General features: G+C 43.8%; 1 protein-coding gene across 1 annotated transcript; it reads right to left on the bottom strand.

Annotated features, from left to right (window-relative positions):
* Positions 1-642: 642 nt before the first annotated feature.
* On the bottom strand, positions 643-9,155 carry GNAT2 (G protein subunit alpha transducin 2). Its single transcript, XM_029230964.1, has 8 exons — positions 8,812-9,155; positions 7,048-7,090; positions 6,604-6,745; positions 5,704-5,861; positions 3,675-3,803; positions 3,314-3,443; positions 1,461-1,614; positions 643-921 (listed from the first exon to the last, which is right to left on the bottom strand). The coding sequence occupies exons 1-8, from the start codon at positions 8,927-8,929 to the stop codon at positions 731-733; spliced, it is 1,065 nt and encodes a 354-aa protein (XP_029086797.1). The 5' UTR covers positions 8,930-9,155; the 3' UTR covers positions 643-730.
* Between the last annotated feature and the right edge of the window lie 322 nt (positions 9,156-9,477).

The following is a 9,477-nucleotide window of genomic DNA, read 5'->3' as shown; positions in this document are numbered from 1 at the left end:
ACTCTGAGCTTTCACTGCCGAGGGCCGGGGTTCAATCCCTGGTCGGAGAACTAAGATCCTGCAAACAGTGTGAGCGACCAAAAAAAAAAAAAAAAAAGCCTTTCTGGATGTGTACCTTAGAAACTAAGAAACTCACATCTTCTATCTGGTGATTCAGGTCTCTGAGCTAAGGCACATAAAGGTCTGTTAGTAAAAAGGGGTGGTAGGTTTAGTGAGGTTCTGTTTTTAATTAGTTTTTTTGCAGACTGCAGGGAAGGTTTGCTTTTTTGTTTGGGATAATTCATCTAAAAACCTGGTGTTGAATTTCATAGATGGGAGCTTTTATATAGGATTTCTTTCTGTCACTAACCACACAGCTTTTATGTGCCTTCCCCTCCTTCAGTTATGTTTGTGATTAGAATAACACTGTGAAGTAGTATAGAGAAGTTATCTTCATTTTATAGATGAGGAACTCAAGGCTCAGAGAAATGAAATATTTACATTTTTGTAGTAAGTTGCAGAACCAGTACTGGAACCTGGGTCTTCTGACTCCTGGCCTTGCATTCTTTAAACTGTACTAGCTATCCCACTTTTAAAAGAACGTATGAGACACAATTGCAATCATACCTACTCCATCTCCAAGGGAGAATGGATGTATTCTTGTCATGGTATATTGACCTAAAATTTTCTGCTTGAAATTACCCAGATTCTGAACCTGTTTATAGAACGTATACTTGAGGAATGGTGAGAATTAGAAGAGTCCACAGTCCTTGAGGTTTTCTTTGATGATAATATCTGTAACTGCATCAAATACAAATTTGACATTCTGGGTGTCTGTGGCACAGGTCATGTGACTGTAGATTTCTTTGACATCTTTTCTCATGTTGAGGTCAAGGAATTGACTCTTGATATAATTCCCTGCATCCTCGTAAGAGTTGTTCCCTGGTTTTCCAGAAAAATAGTGAAGAAGTGGGATAAATTAACCCTTCTTAGCTGCTCACTTTTTAAGTGACTCACTTGATCCTCGAAATGTTGTATTAGACAGCTGCAGTTGGGGGCCTATTTTTAGAGGGAGGGCCCTCTCCTTTATTGCACTCCAGTGTTTCTCACTTGAGTTGAGCAAAGAAATTGAGGAGAGAGGTGTCTCTATGTCTCCACCCTTGGTTTCTGGCAGTTACCATCTGAACAAGTCGGTGGGTCTCCTGAATCTAATGTCTGCTCTATTCTGGAGACATCTGAATTTAAACCTCTAACTGAATGCTCAACTTTCTCGGGTTAGACATCCAAATATCACTTGGACATTATAAAGCTCATAAGAGGAACTGAATATTAAAGGGATAAGGGATCATCAACTTGGCAAAGTAGAGGAGTTTCACTTACTACTCCTTAAAGACAAGTTCCTTTATGTCTCCTTGGTATAGGAAATGAGGCAGCCACCTGTCATTACTATGAAAGAATCGCCTCCAGCCCCTGGCACTTACCATCATACTCTGGAAAACAAATGCTGAGATGGACTTTCTTGATTTTTTCCTCAAAGAGGTCCTTCTTGTTGAGAAAGAGGACAATGGAAGTAGCCGCAAAGAACTTGTGGTTGCATATACTGTTGAACAGGTGCAGTGACTCATGCATACGATTCTATTAAGAGGAAACACCATCAGAGATATCAGGTTGGGCTTATGGGATATCTGTCTACTTCCTGTTCTTGCTCCCCTTGAAGAAACCAGTGTTCCAAATGTAAAAGGAAAGATGGGGAACAGCTTTTCTCTTTTTTAGTGTGGTAGAGTAGAGCCAAAGAGATCTGACTTCCTTCTAATCCTCTTTATATCACAACTGTATGATTTTGGGGAAAGTCCTGAGCTTTTCTGAGTCTCAGTTTCCCTATCAGGATTATTATGAAGGTTAGATGAGATCATGTATGTATAGTGTCCATGATAGTAGGTGGTGTATAGGTGTACAGTAAATGTTATGCAGATCTTTGGCAACCAGGGCACAGCTTAGGATTTTGATATCCTTAAGGGCTGCTGATTCAGGGTTGAAACTGGGCCCAAGTTAACATGTCCACATACATCTCCAGGATGATTTTGATAGGCTTCTGTTATAAAGTCCAAGATCTCAGTTCAGGCAGGAACATAATAGGGATTATTTGGCCCTTGTGCCAAGTGGTAAGGGCTAAAGAATTTCCCAGTGCCACAGCACAAGCACTTCTGCCTTATCTTCTTCTCTGATTGCCACTTTCAATGAGTGAGAAGTAGTGCTGTAATCTGCAGAGTCCAGAGGTTACCTAGTGCCCCAACCCAGCCTATTGTTCGGGAGTAGACCTTTAGGGTCTTGAAGTGTGCTATTAGCTGACTTGGGCTCAATCTTTTCACCTAATAAAACTAGTTAGTAGCCTTTTCTCATTGCTAATACTCCTATAAAAACCCTTTAAGGCCTTCTAGACTTCAAGGTTAAAGATGGAAGAGATCTTGGAAAATGAATGGCCCTCTAAGACATTTTGGCTAGAAGATATTCAGAGTGCTCTAATGTGAACCTGAACTACTAAGGAGAAGGGAGAAGAACTGGAGCAGGGAATAGAAGGATAGAAGCTTTGTCTTCTATCAGTAAACTGTGGGCTTCCGTTTACAGAGCAGATGCATGTGTAAAATTGGCGTTTTCCAGTTTTTCCATCGGTGGCCTTTGACATGCCCTGTCTTAAACTTGGAAGGTACCTGGATGGGCTGACACTGTTCCTGCAGAGCTCCTGTCTTGTAAAACTCCACAGGCTCAAGAGAACCACCCTCAGGTAGTTCTCCAGCTGCCAATTTAAGTGGCATGTGAGAAAACTGGTTTGCCAGTCTCTCTGTAGTCCTGTTGACACTGAGTATATATTTAGGCTTCCAAGTGAGGTTAGTGTGCAACCCCTCTATCATGTTGCATAAAGATACACATCGTACGTTGTTCTTTCTGCTCTATCATTTTCACCTCCTATCCTTTACTTCCATAGGCAGCCTGGGAGACTACTAAGTAACTCCTTTGCATTGCGAAGTTAATGATCACTTATCCCTTTAATACTCAGTTTCTCTTATGAGATTTTTGATGTCCCAAGTAATACTTGGATGTCTCATTGGAGACCAAGCTCTCAGTAAATCTGGAGCTCTAAAGTGCTAACCTAGAACTTGCAGAAGAAGAGGTTTTCTTAGAATTATTTGCTTGAGACATTGGTCTGCTAGAAGACTGCTAGACTATTAGTGTTAGCTGAAATCACCCAAGTTGGGGTAATGGAGTGACACAAAGTTTAGAGGAAAGGTCACAGGGGAATTATCTATCAAAGCTGCTTGGTGCAAAGGTCACTCACCACTTCGTCATCTTCCACCAGCACCATATCATAGGCACTGAGGGCTGCACAGAAAATGATGCAGGTGACTCCCTCAAAGCAGTGGATCCACTTCTTTCTCTCTGATCTCTGCCCTCCCACATCAAACATCCTGAGAGAAGAAACACCTGTTTTCAAACGTATACCTAATGTGTGACCCACATGCACTTGGTGTTTACCCCACAGAGGTGGCAACTTTGGGGCCAGTTAGCAGTAAGATGGGAAGTGGAAAGGAAAGGGGGAGAAGTAGGAGGAAGTCAAACTGGGCTTTTGTGAAAGCCAAGAAGCATACCTATGTCCCTTTTCGGGTATCTGACATGCTCCCAGGGAACCGTGTACTCACCTGAAGTTCAAGTCTTTGACAGAAAACTTGGTCTCAATGATGCCTGTGGTTTTGACTCTGGATCGTAGCACATCTTGCTCATTAGGGAGGTAGTCAGGGGCTGTAATTCGGTCTAATTGATTCAGGTAGCTGGAAAAAAGTGATTGGCATTGATAATATTAAATTTTCCACAGCCAAAGTCAAGAAAGGTGAAGGGTTTTACCCAAAGGCATATAGCTAACTTAGTGATAGAACCAGCCTAGAATTCATATTGTTAAATATAGGAGTCTTTCCTTCAAACCCTCTTGTGTCCTTACGAAAGGAAGTGTGGGATGGGCTGAGGGACAAGCCCATTTGGGGCAGAGGTTCTGTCCCATTTAAGTCAAGTCAGATAACTTTTCCTTGTGTTTCACCTGACTACAAGGTTTTCTAGACCCTTGAATGAGACTTGGTGGTTTAAATGGGTGCCAAAATTCCATCAAGAAGCAGGAGTAGATTAAAAGAGATTTTAGAAATATATGAGATGTGAACCAGTGCAGTGCATGGACCTTGTTTATATCCTGAATCAAGTTGAAGGGAAAACATTTGAGATAACTGGGGAAAATTGAATGAACACTGACTTGGATATTTGATGACATTAAGGAATTATTAAGTATTTAGATGTGATGATTATGTTGTGATTCTTTTTTTTTTTAAAGAATCTTTTATTTTTTAGAGATAACATAGTGAAATTTTTAGGATGAAATGATATATCTGGAGTTCACTTCAAAATATTCCAGTGGGGAATGGAGATAAAATGAAACAAGAGTGGCCATCGGTTGGTAACAGTTGAAGCCAGGTGATTGATTGTATTATTCTGCTTTTGTATTTGTTTGATAGTTACCATTAAAAAGTAAAAAAAAAAGGCAGATGTGAAGTGAGAGGACTGAGAGAAAGAGGGAGGGCAAATTAAGTATATGCCAGACATTTTCACATTTAAATTCTCATTTAACCTCATAAACCTTCAAGTTTCATATCCCATTTTACAGATGAAGGAAAAATCCAGAAGAGTTAAATAACTTGTCCGGGACAAGAGGCATTGTGGTATATTGTAAAAAAACATTCAACTTTGTGGACAAATAGACCTGGATTTCAATCCAGCCTCTGCCATTTATCTATATGACTTTGGGCAAGTTAATTTTCTTCTCTGAACCTCAGGTTTTCCATCTATAAATAGGACTAATAAAAAATACTATCTACCATAAAGGCATATTAATTGAAAAGGTGTACCTAATGCACTGAGCATTGCCTAGGCCTGAGTGAGTGAGCACTCCAGGGATAGTAAATGATAACTTTATTATAAGATTAGGTGATAAAACGGGGGCTAAACCCAGGTCTGCTTGCCTCTGAAGCTCATGCCCATCTATGATATCATGCTGTTTGAGGTAGGATTGATAAACTCTGCATACCTTATCTTTTGGGGACCAACTTTGCATAGCTGGTACTCTCTAATCCCTGACCAACTTTCTTTGGTTTGCCCTGGCAGTTTGTGTCCTGTGCCCTGGCACCTTGACATAAGATGCTGTGGGTGAAGGAGATTTTCATTTTAGGCTAGTGGCTTAAGTACAGCCTGTGTTGCCAGCTAGAAATTTCAGCCCTGAGAGGGCCATGATGAATCATGCCTCCTAGGAGAATGCGTGGCAGAACTGCAGGGCTGTATTAGTGTTCATGATGCTGAAAGGAGAGGCTACGTGTTTGATTTAAGAAGGCAGGGGCTGAGGGCTGTTAAACAGAGCACCTCTGTTTTGAATTTTGAGTCTTCAGCTTTGTAGGCTGCAGTGAACCAGTGTAAAGCAATACAGAGTGGTGGGAACTGTGGCAAATGTCCCAATGTAAAGGCATTAAATTCAAAGCATAGTAAAACACTGCCCAAGCCTAATAAGACAGGCATGCAGCCTGAATTCAGTCCTTGGGTCTCCAGCTGTCAGTGCCTAAAATTTTCAGCTGGCTGTGATTTCTCCTAGAAGGTTGCTGACGCCTCATCCCACCCCCTCCCCAGTCAGAGTCTTACTAGGATGCCGAGTCGTTGAGCTGGTACTCTGCAGCTCTGTCAAAGCAGGCTTGCACCCCACTATCCTTCCACAACTTCTTGATGACCTCCACCAGCTCGGGAGGCATAGTGCCCTCCTCAATGGAGTCAGCCAGGTTGTTGAGCTGTCGCCCATCATCCTGTAAGGCAGAAACCAGGATGAGAATTACACGGGAGTAATGGCTTTCCAGGAGGCTTTTGGGAATTCTGCTGAAAGTAAAGCATTTTGCATTGCAACCAAAGCCTAAGGTGGAGATGGTGTCCAGCAAAGATTCTAAAATAAACACTGATTAATTTTTGAGGGTGCTTCTGAGATGCAGAGGGTGGCAATATATCCAGTCCTGGGATATCTAGTGGATAACAGAGGTCCCAGGGGCTTCCTCTGTGGTGTTTCCATCTTCCATCCTTAGTCCAAATGTGAGTGTCCTGCCACAAAATGTGGGTGCTCTGCTGCAGGGAGATTGGAAGTTTAAAGACCAGATTGATCATGAAATGGACAAGATGATAGACAGGAACCTCTCACCTTTGTTTTTTCAATGATTCAAATCTAGGAAAAGGACAATAACTGGAACTAGGAATTTGGCTTATAAAAGTTCCACAGCCAGGGCAAAGAACCTGAGGGGAACAATTTAAATGGTAAAATAAGACCAAAAGGCAGAGGAAGCTGAGAGCAGATTTTTTTTTTAAATCAACATTTATTATAAAGGTAGGAATTGCATGCTTTGCTAGGACTGAAGTAAAAAGATTTAAAGCTCAGCAAATGGGATTTTAGCTACATAAACTTTTTTCTGACCCATGTTTCCTCATAGCTCGTTGGCCACTGGCCTGTTCTCCTCATTAGCCTTTCCTCCCACCCTTAACCACATAGCGTTAACCACGTACCACACAGCTTGCTTCAGCAAAGTCAATGCCCAGCGTGGGCATGGCCCGGATGATAGCCAGGATGGACTGTAGCACATTCCCATAGATGATGGCCTTGTACTCCAGGCATTCTTCTGGTGAATAGCCATCCTGATGAATGATCCTGCAAGGAGGAGACACCCAGCCCTTCGTTGGACCTGAGTAACCAGACCTAAGGGATTGGGACTCTGGGAGGATTTAAAGGGTCATAAAAACCCAATCTCTCTATTCTTACTGCTGTCCCGAAGTGGAGAGTGAGGGACACGGGGCAGGCAGATGAGGGACATTGGGAATAAGATCCTTTATATCCTTTACATCTGGGTTCCTTAAGAACCCAGATAAAGAGCCCTTTATCCTCCATGCTTCCACTGGCTCTACTGACGTCTTCACCCTACCTCAGTCCTTTGGGGCTTTGTTCCTACTCACTTCATCTGTTTGACGATAGTGCTCTTTCCTGACTCCCCAGCACCTGCAGGGAGAAATGCTTATGCTTCAGATTTCCACCGGCTCTCCCCAACCCTCCAGTAGATGGCCCGTGAGAAGTCTAAGCCACTGCTCGCTTGGGAGCCTTGTTAGGGGAGAACACATAGGGATGATTACTGCCCCAATTTCTGCCAGCTTTGAGCTCAGGCCATTTGATCTGGAATTAGAGGAGAGTTTCTCAACCTCTGCATTATTGACACTTTGGGCTGGATGGTTCTTTCTGTGGAGGGCTGTCCTGTGCATTGTAGGGTGTTTAGCAGCACTCCTGGCAGAGGCCAATAGCACTCCAGTCTTCCAGCTGTGACGACCAAAAATGTTCCCGACATTTCCAAGTGTCTTGGGGTGGGGGTGGAGATGTACAAGATCTCGTTGAGAACCACTGATAGATTCAGGGGAACTCCTTTAACACATTTGTACTCTATTTTTACTCAGGAGAGTGATCTTGGGGTGAGATTGGAGAAAGCTGGATCACCTCACTGAAATACTATTTTTTCGTTATCTTACTGTTTCCATTATTGACTAAAATTTTCTTAGATCCTCATTCACACCCCACTCTCCCTCTAACAAAGACCCGCATACCCTTCAGCTCTCTCCCCCACTCTATACTATCCCTGATGCCTTAAACCACCCCCCCCCCCCCCACTTATCCTGTGCTTGGTCCCTCTAAGCTTCTTACCCTGAATATAGAAGAAAGCTGCTTAGGCTTAAAAGATCTCTCAGGGGCCTTGCCGTCTCTTTCCCCTCTGTAGCCTCCTGGGCTCCTTGGAGTCTGCTTACAGAGATGTGCTCTTTAGTGTGTCCTTAGGGCCATGCCACAGATCGGCCGAGGGAAAGGAGGTGCCTTAGTTTGGGGCTCTAGTTCCCAGGTTTGGAAACCCAGCCCAGCCAGCCAGTCTTCTGCTATAAAGATCCTACCTGCTCCAGCTTGCCTACCTCTGTACTACCATTGGGGTTTCTTCCTAAGCCAGGTGTCCCAAACTCTATTGTTTTGGCTCTGTTTACAGCCATGATCAATTTCTGACCGCCTGAGGTGCTTTTCTTTTTTCAGCACAAACCTGTGATCTGCTTAGGAGCTCATCAAGCTGCTGAGCCTCCCATCTGGCAGGGGCTTTAGATAAGGCAGCTGCTGAATAGAAAGCCAGGAAAGGACTTCTCTACAGACTCCATTCGTCCCCACTCAGGGCTCCCCACTTCTAATATTTTTACAAATTTTTTTACTGAAAGCAACGGGAAGGAACCAGTATACTTGCTAAGAACCATTAGGCCGATCCTTGGCACTACATGACACTGATTATATGGTAGGACTTCTGAGTCCACTGTCCTCTTCTGAGTCCTTGACTCAGAGTTTCTGTTTGTAGCTTCAGTAAGTGTCTGCAAGCCCAGAGTTCATGATATTTGCTGAGTTGTTAGGTGTTAGGTTTGGTTAAATTTGGAGATGGGTGGGTGCATCCTGGCCCTCACACACTATTCCTGGTTCAAGGAAGAGCAGAACAGTTCCAGAGTAGCTTTGGCATTCTGCATCTCATTGGGGTGGCTGTGCTCAGCCCTAGAGCTCCTGATCCCCTATCCTGAGACTGGATGGGGAGAGGAAAAATGACCTTCCATCCCTCCTCCCCACACAGTGGGCTAGAACCCACCTACCATCCAGGATAAGCAGGAAGGAGCAGTACCTTCTCCTTCTCTGGCCCATCTTCCCATCTCGCTCACCCAGCAATAGCAGCTTGACGGTCTTGGCTTCCTTGTCAGCATCCTCCTGCAGCTTCTTTTCTAGCTCTTTGGACCTCTTGGCCAGTTCTTTGTCCTCAGCACTGGCTCCACTCCCCATCTTTCTGCCGTCTCCTCCTTGGTGGCTTCCTCTGGCCCTTAAGCTTCTCCTCTAGGGTTTCCTATCTGAGAGATGGAAGATAAGGAAAAAGTAAATTGGGGTCATGTATCAGTTTCTTAGTCCTCCTAAAAAGCCAGCCTGTAGGGAGCTGGGTGAGGGAGTGGGCTCTATATTCTTGTACCCTGCCTGTCTTGCCTGAGGCTACGTACCCCAGCCAGAGACCTACTTAGTCTAGGGATTGTAGCCTTTATATCTAGCAATGTGATGGGTTGAGCCAATTAAGAGCTCAATATGACAAAGGGCAAAGACCTAGGGAAATGATGTGCTGGATTCTGACACAGGAGGATAGGATGCAGTTGCTGGAACTCTCTGGAATAAGATAATGGTTGCCCCATCCTTTTGAGGGACTTATCCCCTAAAAGTCTCTTCCTTCTTAGATTCACTTGCATCTTAGAGCTAGAGATTAGAGACACAAACAGAGGAAGCTTTCCCCACGTTGAGACTCCAGATTACACAGCTTCAAGGCACCAACGCACACTCTTCCATCA

The sequence above is a fragment of the Monodon monoceros genome, unplaced genomic scaffold, assembly GCF_005190385.1.
Source record: "Monodon monoceros isolate NGI ecotype Baffin Bay Population unplaced genomic scaffold, NGI_Narwhal_1 Super_Scaffold_18, whole genome shotgun sequence".
NCBI classification, from domain to species: domain Eukaryota; kingdom Metazoa; phylum Chordata; class Mammalia; order Artiodactyla; family Monodontidae; genus Monodon; species Monodon monoceros.
The sequence above is the reverse complement of the archived record's forward strand: the minus strand, read 5'-3'. Positions and strand labels throughout refer to the sequence as shown.